This window comes from Glycine soja, chromosome 20 (genome assembly GCF_004193775.1).
Source record: "Glycine soja cultivar W05 chromosome 20, ASM419377v2, whole genome shotgun sequence".
Taxonomy (NCBI): Eukaryota; Viridiplantae; Streptophyta; class Magnoliopsida; order Fabales; family Fabaceae; genus Glycine; species Glycine soja.
In genome coordinates, this window is record NC_041021.1 from 40216287 (window position 1) to 40242149 (window position 25863).

The window sequence follows — 25863 nt, forward strand, 5'->3', positions numbered from 1 at the left end:
ATTAATCTTACAAAATTAATTATTTTTAAAATCAAATTTTTTAATGTTTATCTAAACACATACTTACACATGTATGTTCTGTATTGTTTACCTGTTAACAATCTTAGATTATAAGAAGGACTCCCCTTTTGTAAGAAATGTCAGCAATGCAATTTTCGTACAGATATTATCTAGCCTTTGGTAAAATATTATCTAGCCATTTAGATTTTTCTTAGATTTTCCTTAGTGAAACCCTAATTTTTTAGTGGCTCGGTCCATCACCATCCATACTTCACTCACAATATAAGAAAATCGATAGAAAAATCAAAATTATTTAATATTAAAAATGATAGATTTAATCAATTTTTAAAAAAATAAAAACACAAAAAATGTAACTAAATAAAAACAATAAAAGTAAGTCAAGCCAAGATTTGGGTTGGAGGATCTTAACGAAGCAAGGAAAAATTATTAATCAGCAAATTAATAATTGATATTGTAATTAATTTAAAGTTTTTTTTAAACAGAATTTAAAGTTTGTTAATACCACAATTTTAACTGTTGATTTATTAATCAATGATTGATTACAAGTATATTTTATCTTTTTAATACAATTTTTTTGGATAATGTGTATTTTATCTATTAAAATGCTCCTTTATTTAAAATAATTTAAATCTATATTTGAGAATTGAACTTTGAACAAAAAGAATGAGAGGATAGATTTTCCATTTTCAATAAACATTATTTATTCAGTATTTTAAAAATAAAATTAAATAATATTAGCACAAATTTAATCACTTAATATTTTACTTATATATAAATATTGCACATATTAGTTTTTGTTTAAATGATATTTTTTTAACAATCAATACATATATTATTTATCCCTATAGGTATATACAAGATTAATCACATGCTGTATAACCAAGATTGATCAAACTTGTAAATAACACATTTATATCCTAAAAGACGTAATTCTAATTCTCGTTGTTGATGTGTGAGAATGTTAATAATAAATACGGTAAGTAATCCTATAAACATTTCTAGAGTTTCAGAACATCTATTCAACTCACTTAAACCTTTAGTTTTGAAGGAAAAAAAATATTATGTTGCATAAACACTTCACTACTATCTTAACTATCTCACCTTTCAAAAATTTCAAATAAATTCCATTTCCTTGTTTCAATACGAATTTCATGCTCCCACTCCAAGAAGTGCCCTCTCTACATAACCATCTTTTCCACGTTCTTTCAAATTTTAGATTTCTCGTATTTTTTTTTTCTCCAACAAATTTTGTTCTACAAAAAGTTTCTCATCTTCTCCCTTATTTTTCGTGATCTCTGTCCTTTATCTCAAACTTTTGTTAATAAAATTACTATTCTTTTAATAATTAATTACTAAAATAAATACAGGATAGAAAAGCCAGTTTATACGTTGAGCTTTCTTTCTGGAAAAGATTTAATTCTTTTAAATTGAAAAAAGATAACAAGGTAAAAAAGTAAGAATATATTTGGTAATTGGTATTACTTAAAAATAAATGATATGTGAGTATGATATTTAAATTAATGTTGGTTTCTTCTTCTTTGTCTCGAGTATGGATCCAATGGTGAAATATAGTTTTAAAAAGAAACACTATAAAAACATTGTGGGAGCTTCCAAGCATTGAGCAGAGGGCAGAGGGTGGTTTGTGATTGCTAACACACACTTGACTTAACTGAGTCCTCCATGGCACAAAAGCTGTCTCTCCCTCTTATCCTCCCAAACCCACCACCTTCAACACCCACAAAACCACCCTTCCCAACCCCCCCTTCTTCCTCTTCCATAACCCCTCTTCTTCAAGACCTCTTTTTGAACCAAAACCACTCTTCTACACCCCATCTACACCTCTCTCCCTCCACCCACCGTACACCCCGCTCTCCCCACCGCCTCTCCCCTCAAGCCCATCGAATTCTCCAAACCCTAATCCACCCTTCCTTCGATTCCAACCGCTTCCAGGAAATCCTCCCCCTCCTCTTCGACCAACCCTCTTCCTCTTCCCTCTCCTGGGACATTCTCGGCATTATCAAGGGTTTGGGGTTTAACAACAAATTCGACCTCGCTTTGTCCCTCTTCGACTTCATTCGTACCCGAAACGACCGCGTTTCGCTCCTGAACGGTTCCGTGATCGCCGTGATCGTCTCCATTCTCGGGAAAACGGGTAGGGTTTCCCGCGCGGCGTCGCTGCTGCACAATCTAGAAGCCGATGGGTTTGAGGTAGATGTGTATGGCTACACCTCTCTCATAACTGCTTATGCTAATAATAAAAAATACAGAGATGCACTCAAGGTGTTTGGGAAAATGAAAGAAGTGGGGTGTGAACCTACTTTGATTACTTACAATGCAATTTTGAATGTTTATGGTAAGATGGGCATGCCCTGGGCTAAGATCATTGCTCTTGTTCAGGACATGAAGTGCCATGGCCTTGCCCCTGATTTGTGCACTTATAATACTCTCATAAGTTGTTGTAGGGCTGGTTCTTTGTATGAAGAAGCTCTTGATCTTTTTGAGGAGATCAAAGTGGCTGGATTTAGGCCTGACGCCGTTACGTATAACGCGTTGCTGGATGTTTATGGTAAGTCCCGGCGGCCCAAGGAAGCCATGGAGGTTCTGAAACAGATGGAGAGTAACAGCTTTCGGCCTAGTGTTGTCACTTACAACTCGTTGGTGTCGGCTTATGTTAGAGGCGGTTTGTTGGAGGATGCCTTGGTGCTTAAAAGGAAAATGGTGGATAAAGGGATAAAGCCTGATGTTTACACCTACACTACACTTTTGTCAGGGTTTGTGAATGCTGGGAAAGAAGAGCTTGCAATGGAAGTTTTTGAGGAAATGAGAAAGGTAGGTTGCAAGCCTAATATATGCACCTTCAATGCGCTCATTAAGATGTATGGTGATCGAGGAAAGTTTGAGGAAATGGTGAAAGTTTTCAAGGAGATCAAGGTGTGCAAGTGTTCTCCTGATATTGTTACTTGGAATACACTTTTGGCAGTGTTTGGACAAAATGGAATGGACTCTGAAGTATCGGGAGTATTTGAAGAAATGAAGAGGTCCAGGTTTGCGCCTGAGAGGGACACTTTCAACACTCTGATAAGTGCGTATGGCAGGTGTGGTTCCTTTGACCAAGCAATGGCTGCTTATAAGAGAATGCTGGAGGCTGGAGTGAGTCCTGATCTTTCTACTTACAATGCTGTTTTGGCAACATTGGCTCGAGGAGGGCTTTGGGAACAATCTGAGAAAGTCCTTGCTGAAATGAAAGATGGTGGATGTAAACCTAATGAGGTAACGTATTCTTCTTTGCTCCATGCTTATGCCAATGGTAGAGAGGTCGAAAGGATGAATGCTCTTGCTGAGGAAATATACTCTGGCACAATTAAAACACATGCTGTTCTTTTGAAGACACTTGTTTTAGTAAATAGCAAGGTTGATCTCCTAGTAGAAACTGAACGTGCATTTTTGGAGTTTAGGAAGAGAGGAATCTCGCCAGATGTAACTACTTCGAATGCAATGCTTTCAATTTATGGGAGGAAGAAGATGGTACCCAAAGCCAATGAGATTTTAAACTTCATGTATGAGAGTGGATTGACTCTGAGTTTGACTTCTTATAACAGCTTGATGTATATGTACAGCCGCACAGAAAATTTCCACAAATCAGAGCAAATCTTCAGGGAAATTCTGGACAAAGGTATCGAGCCAGATGTTATCTCATACAACATAGTTATTTATGCATATTGCAGAAATGACATGATGGACGAGGCTAAAAGGATAATTGAAGAAATGAAAGTTCCTGCACCTGTTCCGGATGTTGTAACTTACAATACATTTATAGCAGCCTATGCTGCTGACTCAATGTTTGTGGAGGCTATTGATGTAATTCGGTATATGATCAAGCAAGGATGTAAGCCAAACCATAATACTTACAACTCCATCGTTGATTGGTACTGTAAGCTCAAATTGCGAGATGAGGCATGCAGTTTTGTTCAAAACCTTGGCGACCTTGATCCACAAATTTCTGAGGATGAAAAGAGCAGGTTACTAGAGCGCATAGCAAAGAAATGGTCTCAAGTTGATCCATGAATCTCTGGAGCCTTTACTGGAAAGCATCTTGACCCACTTGTCAGCTACCCTTAGGTTCTATTTAGATAAACTTTTCAATAAATGCTTATAAGAGGAGAAAAAATTAAAATTAAAATGAATTAAACCTTTTTTTTATAATTTGAAATTAATTTATGCACTTCAATTTTTGAATGAGTTAAACGAGAGTATAAAAATTAAAAGTGCATAAGTTGGCTTTAATTTATACAAAAAAAGTCAATGCATTTTATCCTTTTATTTTTTTTCCTATAAATACTTGTTGAAAAGTCTATTCAAATAGGGTCTTGGTCTTTTCCACCTTGCCTATCCATGTTGTGTAAATGGCTTGGGAGGTAGGCATACAGCCAGTGAAGTTATAACTGGTTGTTATTATCTGTAGAAAAAGTCTGCAACATTGTTTACTACTTTGTTATACAAGGGGTGGGAAGTTACAGAGGGAGGAGGGAGGGGGTTCGAATTTGTAGATCAATGAATTGAAGAACACGAAAGCGATGAGACAGAAAAAAAATAACACACTCTTGGCCCAGAAACCTTTACAACAAATAAGATTTTTGTATTCTCTTGATTTTTGGATCACCATTAATTAAAGATTATTCCTGCAGGCAATGCTGTTTGTGCTTTTTTTTTTTTTATCTTAGTAAGTCAGCCTATTTTATAAGAGACCCATTCCAGTTAAGCACTTGGTAGAAGACAATTTTTGTTTAATCCGGTTGTTTCTCTCTAGCTTCAAGGCTAAATGCGCCAAATTTCTGGTCTAAGAAAATGCTCTAACAAACGTTGAAAATTAGAATACTTGTATAGGAGGAGATATAAAGTCAATTGAGTGGTTAGGAATGGAGAAAAAAGTCATAATTTTGATTTCTATTACTTGCAAACTAACAAATTTCTGGTCCAACTTAGTGCCTACTTGAGAAAGACGAGCAGTTTGGAAAAATGAAGAGTGATTGAGTCAGACCCACATTGACTATGGGACCAAAGATGACCGTTGACTTGGTTTTCACAATTAGATCCAAATTTCAAGAAACCAAGTCTAAATAAGTTGGGAATTTTCGCGGTGATAAATAACACACGGTGGAGTACAAAACCGGGTTAACTATGTTTGATTTAACATTTTTCTTAAAGGTATTTATTATTTTATTAACTGAAAGCAGATCAAGTAAGACTTTTTTTTTTTATCAAACAAAACATCACACATGGTAAAATAAGTTGGAAATTTTGGCCGTAACACATGGTGGAGTACAAAACCGGGTTAATTATGTTTGATTTAACATTTTCTTTAAAAAGTATTTATTATTTTATTAACTGAAAGCAGATCAAGTAAGACTTTTTATTATTGTGGAGAATTAAAAATTATAAATTTGAGTGGTTAAATCATATTGAATAGTTAACGTAAGAAATAAATATACACGATTTTTTTAGATGATTTTGACTATTTTAATCTTGATTATGTACCTAAATTTCAAATATAATTTAGACTTATAATTTTCATTTCTCACCATTAATTAACATTTAATCTTCACCGTGTATCTAAATTTCAAAATACTATTTAGTCTTATAATTTTCATTTCCACCGTAATAAGAATTCTCAATTCATATGTTTGTTAAGAAATACTACACAATTTTGCCACACATACCACGGCATCTACCAGTATCCAGTTTTCGACACTTCTGCCTATTCCCTTTCTTTTTACTTGTTTTAACTTTTAAATACAAGCTTTGTTAGTTTATTCAATATTCAATTCACCTTCCTCGAATCCTAATTTCTATTTTACTTTCCAGTTTCTATTGATTCCTATGGTAAGGCTAACAAAAATGCCAACTCAACGTTCTATAAAATATTAACAATTGAACATTATCATAAAATGATTTGCTAATAAACGAGTTCGAACGGTTGCTTATACGTGTGAACATTCATTTCAAAACACAGAAAATGTCAAACATCTAAAAAAAATCAACACGTCTGATGACTAAAATGCAAGCTTCTATCACAAATTTTCCGCCTGTTACGGTGGGAAATGGGCACAACCAACATTTGGAAAGAATTTTCATTTCATGGTTGTAATCAACACACGTACCATGGCAATAAGAATGCGCTTATGAAAACTATCCACTCACCAGTCCTGCAATTCCTGTTAGTTGGTGAAACGTCACCAACGCGTACCTCATACTCCATTATTCAGGACGAATATTACCAAGTGAGAAATAACTTGACTAACCAATCAATATAATTTTATTTTCTTTCTTTCCAAAGAAAAACAAAATTGATACCATCAAACCCAAAAAACAAACTTCACAACTATACAAATGCATATCTGCACCAGAAAGAATCTGTCAGCAACTCCCAGCTACTATATCTATGCAGTAATTTTTTGTATATTTTTCTCAAGAATTCCCTTCATTTACCAACAATATTAATCTTCACCTATAAATAATTTTTGCCCCAAATAATGTCAGTGTATGATCCTTTGAAGCAATTTCACTCTTAGGCAACTGTACCAAGCATCCCATCCGCATTTAGGGAAAAAATATCAACTGGGGCAGTTGTATAGCCAACAGCAGTTTGCTTAGAGGAGCCTGCATGGTGATCAAGATAGATTACAACCACAGTGATATCATCATGGAAGTGTCGTCTTATTCCTTTGTCAATTTTCTTTATGTCATCGTATCTCATCTCTCTCTTCTTTGCAGCTTCATGAAGAGCAGCTCTCACCAGTCTCTTGGCAATTCCCTGCAAGTACCAGAAACACACATCAAAATCCTTGAAAGATTTTCTACGAAGTTGATCATTATATGCAGCTCGCAAGCAACAGTAGACACTCACAGCTCTTGGATGTTTGAAAACGATCTGAACCGCAGCCTCATCACTTAATTGTTCCCAGAGGCCATCTGATGCAAATATCAAGAATAAATCCTCTGACTCAAGCTCCCTAATAATGATTGATGGTTCAGCTGTCATTACAGAACGCTTCAAAGGAATAGGATTTCCAAACTGCTGAAAACCCAGGTCACGGTAGAAATCTGGTTTCTTCAAATACACATCACCAATAGATCTTGACACCTGCAACACCAAAACTGTCGAGATAAACTAGGTGTAACCTCCCTGCACCTTTCTCTTACAACGGAAGCAGACACATATGAAAGGCAAAACATGGAGATCAGAGCTTAGAGCATCCAAGTCCTTAATTCTAACCAATTAGAGTAAACCTCAAATTCTATGTCATCTTTGTGTAGGAAAAATACATCTAGTTCAAAATAACCATGGAAGGTAAAGGAAGGGTAGAAAGAAGAGACACAAAAAATAGATGAATGGTAAGTAAGTCAGGAAGACACCAAAAGGGACAACATATCAGCTAATTATACCTGTATAATGCCCTTAATCCTCCAAACTCCACGGCTATAAACCACAATGTGTGAGTCATCGGGATGGAGAGCTTCAACTTCTTTTCTCACCTCCTCATCAGCTACATTATGATCAGTTGACAAACGCTGTGCCACCACCGGACTGTTCTTTCTCTCTGTATCCCTCCTGCCAAGAACAGCTCTCGAGTCTCCAAGGTTTGCAACATACAACACATTATTAGAAATTGCACCAAAAAGGCAACAGGATCCGACGGAAGCAATCTGGGGACTAATGGGCATGGATAGCTTCACCAAATGCAAGAATTCCTCCTCTGTGGCACTGAACGCCTTTTTAATCACATCCACTGACAAACCCCCTTGCTCAGTGGCGAATTCTACAAATCAAAAACAACAAACAAATGAGCATGGTGCTTATTTAGTTCAAATTCTTTGTTCACAAATTTAGTACGAATTAACATGGCTTATGTAAAAATTGGGCAAAAAAGGGAAATTTATTGATAGCAATTGTACAATTGACTACAAATGCCTCTTTGGAATGATTCCTCTTCCTACTAACGAGCGAACAAAACCACGTGCCTCTATTTGAGGAAGTATAACCGAGAAGACAACAACAGTTGGCATTTCATTTTTTATATATCATAGAGCATAGAAAAACAAACCAGTCAATCAATACCAGAATATCAATATCATAATTCATATGTTACAGTAATATTCTTCGTACTTAATAAAGAAATTTTTAAAAAAATATTCTATTATCTCAAAAATCATAAAAGACATTTAATATTATATTAATAATTAATAAAAAAAATACTATATACCAGACTAATATATCAATATCATAATAATCATATAACCCAGAAAACAAATGAGTAAGGGTGAAGTGGTTTTGGATCTTAAAAGAAACGAAAAGGAATAGGAACGATGGAATTACTGTGCAAATAAGGGAAGAGACGCTTGTTGACGAATCTGGAAGCTTCGGGGCCGCCGTGGCCGTCGTAGACGCCGACGTAGGTGGCGGAGGGGGAGGTGAAGACTTGGCTCTGATCCTCAAGACTGTAATTCGCCTGGGCGACGGCGATGGAGAAGTCGCCGGAGGCGTGGGGCTTCAAGTCGGTGTGCCAGAGAAGTCCGTCGGCGGCGCGGCCACCACGGCGTCCGAAGCAGCAATCCAGAGGGCCGTAGCACAAACGCAGCATGATCTATCTCAAAGCGCGTGCGCGATCAAAATTTATTTAAACGATATTGATAAGGTTGAGTTGGTTTGTTTGTTTGGGAGATTAGGTTAGGTATCTGAAGAAGAAGCAGAGAGAGAGAAATGGGAATGGCGCGTTTGGAAGCTGAATCAAAGATATGATATGTATGCTTGTTGGAGGTGGTGTTGTTGTTGTTGTTATTGTTGGTTGAGTTGACGCGTATATTACAATACAACTTGTGTTGTGTTGTGTTGTGTTATGGTATGTGTTCGCCTTTTCTTTTTTCTTTTCTTTCCGCACTTCTTTCAAATTTCACTTTTCTTTTCTCCACTCACCCTCCTAGGCTAAGTAACCTCTACTTAAATTTATTACTTTTTCTTTTTCCTTTTTTACGATACATGCACAAAAACAAAATGAGGAATACGCTATTATATTATTATCGAATAAAGAGAGTTTAATAATTATAGCAGCTCCAAACTTTAATCAATTAATTATTATCATTCGTAGCTTTTTTTTATGCGTTTCATAGGTTATTTTTATTCTTGACATCATTGATAGTTTGCTATAAAACTTTTACGTTATTCATTAACCAAAATAATAATTATTAGTATGGCTTTAAGGTTTTTTTTTCTCCGCAAAAGTATGACTTTATGGAATAAATATAAAAATTAATAAATTTATTATATATAATAATTTATGATTAAATAACATTGTATTAAACTATTTATATATTATATTTTCTCTTAAATAAATGCTAGTTTGTAAATATGAAGTGTGAAAATAACTTCAATTATTTGAGGGGAATTTACCATTCAGTCCACATTAGACGTAAGTGTTACGATATGGTTGGTATACTTTTAGAAATTAGTTTAATTGAAAATCAGAATTTAGTAATAATAGTGAATTTATTGATATTATATTTATTTTGTTATACTGTCTTATAATTACGTTCTTATTTATTAATTAGAAGGTTTAAATTTGTTTTCTTGACAGATGTTTAAATCTGTTAAAATATATTAGAATATACTGATATTATTTTTAAAACTAGTATAAAAAAATTTAAAATAAATATTTAGATTATATTATATTTTTAAAAAATCAATCTTGAGATTTAAAAAATACAAGTGTAAAGTAAATACATTATACATCAAACTTATATTTTATATTTTAAAAAGAATAAGATATGTTTTTAATTTATTTAAATATTTCAAATTTTTATTAAAACTTAATAATGTTTAAATTCCGTATTTATCAAAGAGATGTTATTTTATTATTTTTAATATAAATTAAAAACACGCGTTTCTTTCAATATTTTCCTCTTTTAAAAATAAATAGGTTAAATTTAAATATTTTTAGGAAAAATTAAAAGTTTTAAACCTTATAAATCTTACCGGTCTTAGGGGTAGTTTGATTGTGTGGAAGTAAACTTTAAAAAAATATTTAAACTAAAGTACAGAGAAAAAGAAATGTGAAATCCATACAATTTTTTTTTTTTTAAATTCCTCTTCTTTACTTTTCATTTAAACACAAAACCATCCCTTAATCAATTCTTTTCCGTATAAACGCATACATAACACACACACAAAAAAACACGCATACATAACGTGTATAATCTAAGCCTTTTTTTATATATAAAAAAAAGGAAAATAAGATTAGTTTAATACCTTTCTGTGGGCAGCACCATTGACCAGGAACAAGATTTCTTTCGCCAACAAGTGGCCTCAAGATTAGTTTAAACATTTTGCTTAAGATTTGATTTAAATTTAAATTCAAATTTTAATACTCTACTAACAAATTATTTGCATTTTTTTTAACAATCTTTGCATCTTTAATATAGTGGGAAACAATTATATTACTTTTGTTTTATTTACATTTTAACTTACAACGTAATTTTTACTTGTTCACATGGAATCTTATAAATTTTTAATTAAAAGTTTATGCATTTAACATAAATACTAATGGAATCCCGTTCAGCTAATTGAATAATGTACAAAATTGTTGGAAATCATTGGTACCTGAATTTAATCTTTACAAATAAAAAATGCATGAAATTCAAACGAGTGTAATGTATAGAAATATACATAGTAGATGTAAAAATATATATATATGATATCACGGCATATTAAAAAATTAATCGAAAGATCATCCACCATTGTTATTCACGTATCAAGTTCAAGAAGTGCTAAGCGTGAGGGGTGTGTTAGGAAAAATTTAAGTCCCACAATATATAAATGAGAGATAATCTTTACTTCTTGAATTAGTTTTTGGAGTTGAGATAGACCTAAACTCACACATCTTAAGATAAACCCAGTTTGGAACAAAGAAAATCCAACATTTAATTGGATGGAGGGAAAGAAAATAGGAAAGAAACAATATACGTATAATCATGTATTTTTGAGTTTGATTGAAAAGAAAAAAGAAAGACGAGAAAAAAAAGACTTATAGAAATAAAAAAATATCAAAATTTTCTTTCCTCTCATTTTTCTGTCCATTCAAAATTTAAATTTTGTTCTTCTTCATTCCAAATGGTGAGGAAGAGACAAAAAAAGCATCCATCAATGAATCATATTGGTTTAACTGCACATTTTACCATTTAATTATTATCATTTCACAAATTTTATAATCTATATTGTTGTGAATTTTTTCACCACAATTTTTAATTTTTGTGATTTTATCACTCATATTTTTTTTCCACATATTTTATCATCATTTTTTTCACATTTCATCATCATGTTGGTAACAAAATGATGTTTTATTTTTTCTTCAACTGTTTTAGTTACAGGTTAGCATCACTAAAATACACAAAAATTAAAATTTTAGACAATAAAGTTTTCCAAAAGAAAAACTTAGTGATAAAATTCACAGATAAAAAATGATGGTTAAATGTGCCATCAAGGCAAATCATCTTTCTTCCATATTTTAATAATTGTACAAGCAAAAATATAAAAGGACAAAAATGACACGGAATGCACAATTTTTAGTAAAAAAGGTGTGTTAATAACGACTCTTTTTAATATATTATTTATTTTTTATCATTGGTTTAAAACTATAAAATTATATGAGATTCATTAAATATAAAATACTCACAAAATTTTGTGACTTCTGATAATTTTTATCAAATAATAAAGATCATATTGAAAATAGTGTATTAATTGTTGGAAGAAGTAGGCGACAAGAGAGTGAGAAATTCTTTTGTTTGTGATGGTGATGCACCTCATCATGTGATTTATTTGCTTTGTTTGTGTAAATAGTGCTATAGTGTCACCTTACTTAGAATGTTTGTGTTGTCGTCTACTCAATAATTAGATGTATAGAAGACGGTTGACTTGAGGATTTTGTAGTTGTAGCCAATCTTTTACGTTCTTGTCTCCGTCCGTAACGCGGAATCGACACACTTGCGTTGCGTCTATGCTCCAAATTTTGAAAGACAACTCCGCGTTGAATAAAATGCCCCAATCCATTATCTCTTCTTAATTATTTTTTGTGTATTCATTTAAATAGTCCTTATTTAAGGTTTTATTTTATATAAAACCTCACACGATCAATAAATATTCTTGAGATGAAAAAGTTCAATAAATATCCTTAATTTAGAAATCAGAATAACTATTTTTGAGTAAATTCGGTGTATTTCTATTTGAAAGCCACACAGATTTATTTAAGAAATTGGTTTCTCTTAATATATTAGTATATTACTCTCCCTGTGGAGAGAATATTTTTTTTTATGTACGTAGAATAGATACTTAGTTAAATTACTCTTTTACTCTACTGAGTTTTTACATACTTTCTCAGTAATTATTACTTATGCTTTATTTTATTTCACTTAATAAATTACGAAAAAGTAATCTTTTGATTATCTGAAGTAAGAAAACATCATTATTTTTAATGTTTATTATTGTCTGTTAGTATCTTCGTCAAACAAACATACAAAAAAACACAGTGAAATGATTATTGTTTAAAATGATAAATAATTTTCAACCATTGTCTAACAATATTCCACATTCTTTTATTTCTCACAAAAAAATTATCAATATAATTAAAAAAAAATGAAAATGATGGTATATTGTAGTTTCTTCAACCAACCAATGATATCTTTGTCGTAGAGTATGGAATGAGCAGTAATGCCCAGACAGAAAATGGCAGGCTAAATCCATACAATGATTATTGTTCCTTGTTGCAAGTGAAGTTAGGACGGACATAAACTAATACAAGCAAGTGGGGTTTCACATTCTTTTGGGACAATATCAAAAAGACCTAACCTTCAATCTATTTGCCGACAACACTTCCTAGATATGGCACTTGTTGGTGGGCTTATTGATATTTTGATTTAAATGTTTTTTTTGTCTTTTTATACATATAATATATTTTTTATTTAGTCTTTTCATAAAAAAATAATCATGAATGAGTTTCCTAACGTAATATGTTGTGAGGAAGCAACCGCAACCAAAATAATATAATTTTAATAAAAGTTTCTAAGATTAAGAAAATCTTATTCAATTGATGAAACTAAAAGCATAGATTATTATAAATTTTATGATACTACATTTGATTTTTACAAATTAAAAAGATAAAGGTTTCTGCAAAGTTAAAAATTGCTTCAAGTGAAAACTCACAAGTATTTTCAAATATTATAATGAACATTGCATAACTACCATATGTATGACACATTGGTGTGTTCTACTAATGAGTATGTTTAGTTTAGAGGGAAAAAATAGAGTAGATAAGAATAAAAGACAAATAATTTTTTTAAAAAAGGAGAGATAAAGCAAAAATAAATTATATGGTTTGTTGTTTGATTAATTTAAGAAAAATACAATAGAAATAATATATATTTTGACTAAAAAATCAATTATTCTACCTATAGAATCAATTTAACTGCAAATCAAAAGACAGAAATTTTAACTCTAACCCCCACAAATAGTTTGTTAATCTCTCATAAATCACAGCAACCAAACTCAAGTTGCCGGTTTCTGTCTTTGGTAATTTAATTCCATCGTTGCAACTGAACACAACGTAAACATTGCTACATGCATGAGAGCCCAGCAAACTTTACAGTTTTTTTTTTTTTTAAAATGTCACATTACAGTATTGCACAACTCATGTTGCATCATAAAAGGATGGTATCACGTGAAAAAAAAATCCGAAGTTGGTAAATACTAGTATTTTTTTTTATAATAAATTTTCTAAAATGGCTATTTGGCCATGAATCACACCGGCCATCTTCAGCTGGCATGAGTTCCAGGGTTGGACATTGTAATTTGTAAATGATTACGTGCACATGACAGCTTAGCATGATGAGTCTCTTCACGTAATATAAGTTGAATATGACTCGGGGGGAAGATTAGAAGAATTTTCATAGAGCTTATTTAGAAATTATTCATAACTTTAATATTTTTGAATTCATCTTAACAAAATGTTGGTAAATTTGTTAAAATAAAATTTAACTTATTTTTGTTAAATTCATAATTGCAATTTTGACATGTACGTATAAATTCTTGTAGGATAAAAAATTATTAATTTATAAAATTGTACTGATATTTGCAATTGTTGCCTGTATAGAGCTCAGAAAATAATTATGTGATTTTTTTTTCGTTTAAGAAATATCCATGAACATCTATTAATAGCCACGAATACAAAAAAAAAAAAAAGTTTTCAAATGGGTACTCGTGTGAGTGATAAGATAGATTTTTATCATGAAGATAGATAACGGGTTGACGTAGTTATTATTCGTGTCTGTCTCGTCTTGTTATCATTGTTACACAAAGGTATTAAAACAACAAGTTAAACATGTCTTTCTATATGTAATTGATTATATATATTTCCTGATTACGTATCGTAGCCTAAATGTTTACTTCATTGTTTTTTCAATATATCAATATTAACTGTGAAACCTTTTGAGAACCCAATTTCTAGATTGACAATGGTGATACCAATTTAATTTTTGAATCTTAAATATTCAGAAGTCAAATTAATTCATGACTAATTTCTTTACCAAAAAAAATACTTGACTAATTGGGTTAAATAAATTTATATACAAAAAATAAAGGTCTTTTAGGTTTTCTTATTAATAAAAGGTAAACCTAAGATTTTACTTTTTTTTACCACCTAAACCAATGAATATTAAAACTGATAAAAAAAACCTCAATAAATATGTTGTTTTCAATCTACAAAAAAAAAAAAATGTTTTCAGTCAAGTGCATTTCTTTGATCATCGTTACCTCTTTCAACAATATTGCCTCAATTTCTCACCATCATCTGAGAAAGAAAGAGTGAAATAACAGCCACAGGCCCACGGCCCACGAGGTTATCATTTGGCACATTATTTGAATCAGTCTATTGTATTATAACAGGCAGTTTACGTTTTTTTCTTAACAGAACAGGGAGTTTACGCTAAAATATATTTATTTTATCTATTTAAATTATTTTTTACTTATTTATTTAATTCATTTAAATGATTATTTTTTTAACAATAAGTCATGGGTCAAGTGAAACTGACTGCATTCCTTTAAACAAGATTTTAAATTAATCATCAAGAGTATATAAATAAAACATAACTGAAAAGAAAGACATTATTAAAAAAATTTCAGTAGAAATTAATCATCAAGAGTATATAAATACAACCATTGACGTAATTTTGTTTCATATGGACGAGAATTTCTTTCAAGTGATTTTAGTAGAAAATATTATTTCCTTTCTAGTTTTTTAATAGTGTCTCTTATAGTTTCTCTTCCTTAGTTCCTTAATAATTTTTTTGATGAATATTATTTTTTTATTTTCATTAAAAAAAATACATAAGCAGTCTACACAAATAAAAAACGCCTTCATGAGAGCTCAAGCATCCTATAAAGCAACAATTTTATATAGTTTTAAGTAAAGGAATTGTTATTTTTTATCTTATTTAACAATATATTATATTACTAAATATAAGATAATATTATTTATAAAACACGATAATCTTATCTAAACTCACACTAAAATGCTACTTATATTTACCTCTAATCCAGTCCATCGTGGGAGCAAAGTGCATACATGCTGGGCCTTTTCTCTGGTACATTTACTAAATTTGCATTTTAGATCCACATTCTATATTATTGTTTTTCTTTGTCAATATATTCTATATTTATTCGTAAAAATTATTTGTAAAGCATAAAAAATTTATTTATATAATGTGTTTAAACTCAAATACAAGTAATTATCCACAAAACTATAATATAGATATAGATATTATAATATACTCCTTTTTTTGGTTTTATGTATTATAATATTTGTAACATTTTAAAGTTAAATATTCTATTTATAATGTTTTATATTTAAATATAAGATTATATATTATCCTTTTAATTAGTGCTATTTTATTTTGTCATTAACTTTGCACCATTAAAATTAATATTAATATTATAATAACATCCATCTGTATTAATTTGTCAAACAAACATATTTCAATAAACCATAATAAAATTAACTAAAATGTAACACATGAATGATGAATCTTGATGCAAATGAATAGGTATCTTCCCGATAAGAATACAAATATTAAAATTACTATTTACTATTCACGTGGCTGTTATTATTTTATAACACGTCTTACAATACCATATTTAGCTACCCACATCTTTCCCATTGTCACCAGGAAAAGGAAAAAAAATAAAAATAAATACATAATATCAAGATAAGAGACAAGTATTAAGCATCCTTACAAAAAAACCAGCTCCACTACAGCATTCTTATCCTGACATACAACCACAGAACAAAACAAAGTCAATCTAGAAAACCAACCTACTCATCCTCGTTCTGTGGTAAGTGAGTATTTAGTTAATTACAACTATACTTCTTCGACAGTATGGACAGTCTCCACAGCAGCGAATCCAAGGATCCAAGCAAACAGAGTGAAACTTATGTCCACATGGCAAACGTATCAGCTCATCTCCATCTGTGAATGACTCCAAGCATATACTGCAATCCTGCAGTACCCTGGACTCCAATCCTATCTCATTGCCACTGCTGCTAAAAACTTCTTGATGCAAACAGTCCAAGGCCTCTTGAGTAAGCCCAGGTGGCTTTGTGTTTAGCTCTTGCAAGAACTGGGACCTTGCCATTTGAGAAGTCAAGTCAGAAACTAGAGATGCCCTGGTTGGATCTTCGTTTGACAATTCACTTTCTCGATCCTCACCAAATGAATCTCTATCATATTGCCTAAGGAAACAAAGCAAACAAAAACTTCAAATTGGATCAAAGGGCAATGTCAGTTCTTTTTAACAACAAACAAGAATACACAAACGACTTCAACTGTGACATCAGTAGGTCATTTATTATGATACATCATCATCCATGAAAGAAGATAACAAAAATCTTATTATTAGAGACTACTAGAGCAGCATCTCCTTCAGGAGTAGACAAGTTCTACATGAAACAAGTATGTGATATGGGAAACTCAACAAATTAAGTACTGCAAAACCCTAAACTAAAAAACAAGAGACAAACTAATAGCATGTAATCCATTTGAATGGTAAAATTACCATAGATTAGGTCACTGAAGGAAAAATTGAATCCAGAGTAATCAGTTTGCATAGAAGACATCAACATATTGACCCAAAAAGTAGTTCCCACATGTTCTAATATTTTCGCAAAGGAATATGATTAATGGACAGTCATATGCTATTGGACACCTAGAGATATAAAGAAGAAAAGAGAGATAAAGAGAGAAGGATAGGTGTTAACGAGGTGTTTCTAATGAAGAGGTGTCCATATATCAACACTCTAGTCTGTAGTGAATATGGTGACCATGGTTGCACAAAGATCGAGACACATATTGCATCAAAACCAAATTTCCATATGCAAGGATTTTCTTTTTCCCCTGAGGGGTGCATCAAAGGAAATAAGTTAATCTATGCTTAAGTGCAAGTTTGGTTCTCTGTTGCAAAATTACGTTTGAGGCAAAAGTCATTTTGCCAACGAATCAGGAACCTTGCTTTTGCGTTCATTTTGTTTTTATCATTTGGATTAGCATGGGAACGCGCGCCACAACATTTCCAACTGCAAACCAAACATGCACTAAGTGGTTGTCTACAACACAGTGATTTAACGAGATCATGAAAGACTTATCATATTGACAGCAAAGCCCCACTAATCAATACTACATAATCTGATAATTTTTTTAAAGACATAAGCAGCTCAACATAGAATTTACCTTGATATCAGTGACACAACGATAACACAACTCAATTAAGATAGGATAAGTTATACAAGTAAAATATCATGACCACGAATAATGGAGACAGAGTAATCCATTAATACAATGTCATCCAATATCCATATCGGTGTGTTTAAAAGGAAGAATTTGGAAGGAAACAGAAGGACGTAAATCGTTTGTATTTCTTAGTTGAGAGAATTATAAAAATCCTAAGCAGATGAAAAGGGTTCTTAGAAGGATACATGATAATGTCTCATTTTAAAATCTTTAAAATAAGAGACACAGCTTAATTAAATGAAATATTTTCCATACCAAACTTAATACATAGATTGGGGTAAAAAACCAAACCTGTTTGTGGATAGAGGTTCCCCTCTCAACCTCTGAAGGAGCCTTGCCCGTGCAAGAACCACACCCACGGGTAGTCTCTCACTGTCACTTCCTCTAAGACTACTTCTCACATTTTCTTCAGAATCAACGCTCTCGCTTGCGAAAGACCGCCGATAGCTCCCATCAATTCTATCAGATGCACGCTCCTAAAAACCACAAAATTAATAGCCACAACCTCAACACACTAACATCAATTTCAATTTCCGCTCCTAATAATAATAATTTAATAAATATAAGAAATTTCAAATTGTAATTAGTGGAATAGCGGCGGAAAGAAAAGGAAATGTACGTACCGGGTGGTGACGGAGGCGGCGGAGGTGGTAGTGGCGGCGGAGAGAATCGGCGGCGTTGAGTTCGGTGTCGAGCCCTAGATCGAGAGCACTTCGTCCCAATCGATGCCTTCTGGAGTGAAATAGCTCCGAAGCGCTCGTCATACACTGCGAATCACGATTCAGTGTTCGGAGGTTGCTGTCTCAGCGTGCGAATGACGCGGTGAGGTGAAGAGTTGCGAGAGATGGAGAAAAAGGAAAGGGAAAGAAAGAGAGGTCAATGACAACCGGCAAGTTCGATGAAGAAGCGGAACACTGTCTGCGATTCTTCCCTAATCCAATCACTTTTTTTCCGAGAAAGTTCGAAGAGGCAAAATAAATTACTGAAAACAGAATGGTCGATTAAACCACGTTAAACAAAAGAAGATATTTTAATGGTTTTGTTTAAGTTGTCATGGAACTTGTCAGGGACATAGTATTCTTAATGGATTTGGTGCGATTGGGAAAATGAAAATGAAGGATTAAATTAAACACACATTAGAATTAAACGTATATTGAATATTTTTGTTTAGATTATTTTATAATTAAAGAAAAGATAAAGTTAACTTGTTTTCATATAAATTATAAATTTTTTGTAATGAATTCTAAAGAAATTATTATAATAAATTAAAAATGATTTGTAAATAAATCATATACTATTTTCTTAAATTATCTCAAATATTTAAATGAATATTTGTTATGAAATAAATTGTACGTAATTAGTAATTACGTAGTACTAAATAATCTTTTGACTAACTTCTCAAGAAAAATGAGGATTTTTTGGTAACCTTTTTGGCGGCCCATTCTACTTGTTAATGACTTGTGGATATGTAACCCAATCAAAAGACAAATGCTATATCCAATTCCCTTTGATTCTAAGTATACTTCCCTTTTATTTTTATTTAAATTTTTTACTATCATAGATACTCTTTAAACCCAAAATATCCTTGTATTATTCTTCCATAAAGTAGTTACTGAAATATTACTTTCCATTCATATTCTGGAAAATACTTTTTAAAATATAAAAATAAGGTTCTCGAAACTACTTTTTGAAATACTATTTTAGATTTTGTATTCTAAAAAATACTTTTCAAAATACAAAAGGTAGAATATTATTCTGGAAAATAATTTTTAAAATTTAAAAATAAATTCTAAAAAATCACTGTATCAAATTTGATTTTTAATTTTTTTAATTCACAACTTTATTTCTTTTAATTATGCATAAATAAAAAAGGAGTGCAAGCATATCATGTTTGAGAGATTGATTATGAAAAAACACTTAGACAGAGAGACCATGCAAGCGAGGAAAAGCGGAGCAATATATTAGATTGGAGGTCATAACAGCAGTAAAAGAGATGAACGAAAGAGAGGGAGAGTGTTTTGTTACCTTGGAAGAAGTGTATTATTGCAGGGAAATGTACAATCGTGTGAGGAAAAAAAAATATAAGGTCGATAAAAATAAGTCATTTAAATCATAATCAAAATGAAATAGGGAAAACAAAAAGTGACTCGTTGATATCCGAGGTTCACTGGTTTAAATGATAACACCCAGATCCAAAATAAATGTTACTATTTTTTCTTTCACCATGACATGGTGGAATTATTCATTCATATTGCAGATTATCAATTTTTCCTAAAAAAAATCAACTAATTATTTTTAATAGAATCTTCTATTTCAATCACGTTTTATTATCTATGAGACTCAAACTAAAGACATTTTTTCTACAAGACTCAAACTAAAGACATTTTTAAAAAGACTAAATTCAAATATAATTGGATTAATGACATGCTGCTTTATATTTAAATTAATTATCTTTCAATTGAATTATTGAATCAGTTAATTACGGATTTAGTTAGTAAGTTGCTAATAAATTGACTAAATGAAATATACAAATAAAATAAATATTTAATGTATATTAAGAAATTAATCAATTATAATTCAGTTTTTTTCACATATATAATTTTTTTAAGACAATTCTATTCAAAATATGATCGGATACTATTATCAAATATTTGGGACCTCTTTTTGAAAGAATGTAATGAACAATCATATTCCCCAGACTTAGAACTTAAATATAAATAAAATCAACTAATTATTTTATTAATCAAAAAATGAATTAATTAATATTATTTAATTTTATTAATCACATTTTAATATTTTTTTAATAAAGTGACAACTATTGTGACTTAATATCAATCATAAATAAAAACATAAAAAATAGAGTTTCAATTAGTTGAAAAATATTTTTAGATTTGGTATCATTAAATGGGATGAAAATAGTTAACATGAAATACTTTACAAAATTCTTGCTTTCTGTAGCATTGGAGAGGCTTTGAAGTAGTTTAATGTTCTTGGTCCCATAGAAAACGTAGTTGGTTTAAATAGTTCCAATCACCTCCTTCCAATATTTGTCATAGACCAGGTTTGTTTCTTCTTCTTTATAATTAACCTAATGCTTTGGCTACATTTTTTAGAAAGGAAAAAGATATATTAAAACTGGTTTGGCACACAAGTTTTCTTTATAGCCTAACTAATGCTTTGGCTACATTGTCTAAGGAGTATCATCTCGTTCATTTTCCACCAATGTCTCCTCGACCATCCTTCCATGATCATCCAAAAAGCAGAGGTACAAAGTCAGGATGCTAATACAATATGATGACACGAAGGCTTGCCACCTTCCACAGTCTTGATATCTTCAAAAATGTCAATGTCTCTTTCGTGTAAATCACTGAGGTGTATATATTTTCTTGGAATAAAATCCCAGTACAATTAGGATATTATGCCCCATGATTGCACACTTTTGTAAATGATAGTAGCATCACGTATTTTACAGATTTGTGTAGTTGCCCTATGACTGCTCAAGTTTGTAAAGGGTTAACAACATAATGGGTTCAGAAAGAAAGAAAACAAATTATTTATATATTTTTCAATGAAAAAAAGACGTCCCACGAGAATTACTATTGATGCGACTGAGAACTTATTAGCATTTTATTCAGGTGGGGAAACAATAGGAGGGATAAAAATAAATGTATTGTTTGGATAAATAGAAATTAAAAAACGAGATAATTTTTTATTTACACAAGTAAAATAAATAGTAAAAAAATAAAATAAAAAAATTGCATATAATTTTTTTTAATAAAAATATATTTTTACGTAATAAAATTGTGTAATTTTATTCTTAGCCTTTTATAATTATCTTATATCTTATACATAATATAATTTTTTACATCTAAAATAATTAAATTAGACTCATTTAAATAGCTTATTTTAATGTTGTTATACATATAAAAAAAACATCTAAAACAATACATAATAGAATAAAGAAACTTTTTACGCACAAGTATAACATCTCATTTTTTTTTTAATATTGTCAGGTTTAAAAAAAAAGCTAGTTGGATTTTCTCCCTCAACACAAATATAGCCATTAAGGCAGCGTTTTTTTATTTATTTTTTTTAAAATGGATCTTGCTTAATAAACGTCGCTCGTTATTTTATTTCTATGATAATGCAAATGGTAGATGTGATTAATTTCTATTCCAAAACTCTTCTTTTTCTTTCATAGCTTAATTCGTTTGTTTCAAGATAAACATAGTGTAAAGGATAAAACTCCAACCATGCACACCCTTAGACCACAAGGATAAGATTCTAGATTTTGCAAGATCATTACACTATAGACCGTCTTTATCAGTCTTAGTAACTTTCTAATCTCTATGCAATTGAATCAATCTTCCCCACTATTGGTTATTTCAGTCAAAAACAGGAGAAATTCTTCGAAACCCCTGCATGTCGAGAAAATTTTGCCTGACATGACTTACGAAATGACAATGCAATTTCGAATATTTTATAATGCTAGTAGCTTTAAACAATATACAACTTTATTTATGTGTGGCTATCTAGATTTCCTAAGGTATATTTATTTTAATATGTGACAAAAAAAAGAAAATAGTTTGTTTGAGTACGTGAAAAATATCCACGGAAGTAGAAATAGAGTGTCATAGAATAAAAAGCTTTTTTGTTTTATTTTAACTTGTTTTTCCTTGATAGGGGCAAACCATTTGAATCAATTACAAGATTGGCCTTATTGTTTTTATCATCATTTTTAATATTGGTAATTCGTTTATAAATATTACTTTTTTTATTTTTTTTGTTGATTAGTTATGTCTAAATATCATTTCATATGGTCCCTTCGGGGGACATCCGATAAATAGGATTTCATATTTGAATTTTACTTGTAATTTTTTTATTAAAGATTGTAACATATTTTTTGAGATTGGAATGAGATAATCCCTATTTTCCAAATTTTGTTATCTTGATATTTATATTGAAAAAATCCTACGACGAATTATTGTGTTTTGCATTTAATACTAGGGATTAATATGTGTTGCGTTTAAATTTATTTTAATACGAATAAATTTGAAGAGAATATATTAATATGTTAGTTTGAGTTAAACAGAGTTCAAATTCTCATGTAAAGCCTCAAATTTAAGTGTTATAGGATATATGAAAAAATAATTGAGAGAGAATAAGTTAAATTTTTTTATAAAGTTTAGTCATTAACAAAACTAATAAATATTTTACTATTATAACATAATAACTCGAATTTTGTAGAGATGATTTCCCTCCCTGATCATTTTTAGTGTTATTAAATCTTCGAAAAGCCAGATATTCTTTTAAAGTTAATAATAAAATATTAAAATTTATTTAACCTTTTAAAATATTAAATTATAGACAAACTTCATTATGAGGGAAATAGTGTTTCTAAAATTTTCTTCATAACTATTTATTAGTATAAAGAAATTTATTCACATGAAAAATAATAAAATATAAGAACTTTTAGTTTAGCTAGGCTTAATTGCATTTTTATTTTATTACTTTTTTTTTGCAAATTTGGTCCTCTTGTGAATTTAATTCCTACTATTTTAATTGTATAATTTTAGTTTTATTTGTTAACATAACTTTAATACTAGAAAAAACATAATGTGTTTGGTAAGGCTTTTGATGAGCTTATAAGCTCTTTTAATCAAATTATAAGCTATTTTATTTGGTATATAAACTTATTTTAATAATTTAGTTTTCATAAACTATTTCCCAATTTTATCTCACTAATTTATTTTAATTTTTTTATCCTTTTATTCAATTTAAAAATATTTTTACTTATTTTAACATTCTTATAAGGATGACGTATTTATTTTTTAGTTATTATAAAACTTGGAATTTTATTTTTTTAATATTTTATTTAATGAATTAATGCATATTTTATTTTTTATTTTCATTTAAATATTTAATCACTAAAAAAATGAAAATAAAAATTATAAAAAAATTGCTTAAACATAATATTGTTAATAAAAAAATCGAATTTAAAAATTAATTTTAAACAATATAAGTTAATTTAATTTAATTCTACTTTTTCGAAAGGAAAATTTTGATTTAAAACAATATTAGTTTATTAAAAAATGTTTTTTTAGATAAAATATGTTTGGGGACCCTATAAAATTTGAAAAATATTAATTTCATCGTCATAAATTTTTTTTTATTAATTTAGTTTATGTAAAAATAAATCAAATATTTTTTTGTTCTTAATGATAATTCAATTATACGAGAATTTGACGTGATTAATAAATTTATACGTGTAATTTAATTACAAATGAATTGAATAATTTGTGGCAATTAAAATCCCTCAAAATGAATTAAACAATTTCTAATGACTAAACATCCCAAAAATTACAATTTTTGTCACTTCCTAAGTGATTTTCTCACACTTGATTAAAGGGAAAGATGAAACAACGGTCGGTTCTAATGTCTTTTTGAGGGTGCTCGAGAAGAGAAAAAAAATTAATCAAGTCAATTAGTTGTAACGGCCCTGATTGTCAAGTTTTTGGCGCCTATGACATTTCATAGAGTAGTGTTTCACTCAACTCTTCATTTATTATAACCTTTCGTAAGTAGTTCTTTTTGAGACCTCGACAATCATCCCCGATTACTTTCAGGATCAATGACTATTCCCACAAATCAATACGATATTTTTTAGCGTGTTTTATTCTCACTTGCACTCTTTATGAGAAACTTTTCAGAAGGTCATCTATCCTATAATTACTCAAAGCCAAGTATGCTTAACTGTGAAGTTCTTAAGTGATGAATTATCAAAAAGTATATGTATTTTGTTGGTATAAGTAGTATCAAATAATTCCTTTAAATCATTCTCAACTATACAGTTTTATTTGCACAATCTCTAAATTCCTCTCTTTTTTGATGTGATTCATCGAGGTTTTACATGCCCACTAACTTTCACCTAGTTCGTCCTTAAACCACACCATACTAGCAGAGAGATTTGCTTTGATACAATTTGTAACGCTCTTGATTGTTGACTTTTTGGTAACTTACACATGATGACACTTCACATGATTATACTTCATTCAACCCCTTGTTGGTGAGAACCCTTTATCAATTAGAACCTTTTGTATGTAGCCATTTTTGAGACCTTGATAATCATCCCTAACTACTTTCAAGATCAATGATTGTCCTTACAAATTAACACGAAACTTTTTTAGCGTGTTTTGTCCTCACTCGCACGTTTTATGAAAAACTTTTTAAAAGATTACTCATTCCATAACTACTTTAAGTTAAAACATGTTTAACCGTAAAATTCTTAAGTGTTTGACTACTAAAAAGTAGATGCATTTTGTAGTCACGTCAAAAAACTATTTAACTAAGATACCAGTAAATACCGACAAAAATATATTTTATTTTTTGTTGGGACCAAATTAATATGAAAAAGTTTATAAGGACAAAATTAATATTTTTAAAATTTTATAGAGATCACAAACATATTTTATCCTTGATTTTTTTTACTGTGAGAACCAAAAAAACTATCAAAGAATTCACAACTACTAAAGTCTCGTACCATCTTTAACTAACAAAGCTAAATCCCATGACATTAAAAATTAATTTTAAACAATATATGTAAAATTACAAAATATTTATTATGTTTTTATTATAAAAAGTTGTTGTCATGTTTTTTAAGATCACAAGTTATTAAAAATAAATTAAAAATATTTAAATATCAAATACAATTTTTTACGTCATTTAATATTTTTCAGTTACTTATTAAACACTTTGAATTAAATTAACTAATTTACAAGTTTTAAACTTTTTAACTCATAACTAAGTTTTTAACTAGCTAATTAATTAATTTTACCGGACATAATTGTTGCATTTAAAAAAATATATTGATGTAATATTATACTGTTTCCTTAACATATTCATGTTCATGCTGACATGATAATGATACTCTACTGCAATATTATATTAACATTCTCATTGAAT

The 25863-nt window shown here is 30.2% G+C and overlaps 3 protein-coding genes across 3 annotated transcripts; 1 reads left to right on the forward strand and 2 right to left on the reverse strand.

The window, feature by feature from the left end:
- The first annotated feature begins 1557 nt into the window (after positions 1-1557).
- On the forward strand, positions 1558-4710 carry LOC114403493 (pentatricopeptide repeat-containing protein At5g02860-like). The gene has a single exon (XM_028366518.1). It carries the CDS (start codon positions 1702-1704, stop codon positions 4084-4086), a length of 2385 nt encoding a protein of 794 aa, XP_028222319.1. The 5' UTR covers positions 1558-1701; the 3' UTR covers positions 4087-4710.
- A 1285-nt stretch (positions 4711-5995) lies between these two features.
- LOC114403368 (probable protein phosphatase 2C 63) lies at positions 5996-8905 on the reverse strand. Its single transcript, XM_028366290.1, has 4 exons — positions 8396-8905; positions 7465-7838; positions 6926-7162; positions 5996-6832 (listed from the first exon to the last, which is right to left on the reverse strand). The coding sequence occupies exons 1-4, from the start codon at positions 8658-8660 to the stop codon at positions 6587-6589; spliced, it is 1122 nt and encodes a 373-aa protein (XP_028222091.1). The 5' UTR covers positions 8661-8905; the 3' UTR covers positions 5996-6586.
- Positions 8906-16144: 7239 nt separating this feature from the next.
- On the reverse strand, positions 16145-18991 carry LOC114403678 (probable E3 ubiquitin-protein ligase RHY1A). The gene is made up of 3 exons (XM_028366782.1): positions 18525-18991; positions 18193-18377; positions 16145-16847 (listed from the first exon to the last, which is right to left on the reverse strand). The coding sequence occupies exons 1-3, from the start codon at positions 18663-18665 to the stop codon at positions 16463-16465; spliced, it is 711 nt and encodes a 236-aa protein (XP_028222583.1). The 5' UTR covers positions 18666-18991; the 3' UTR covers positions 16145-16462.
- Positions 18992-25863: the final 6872 nt, after the last annotated feature.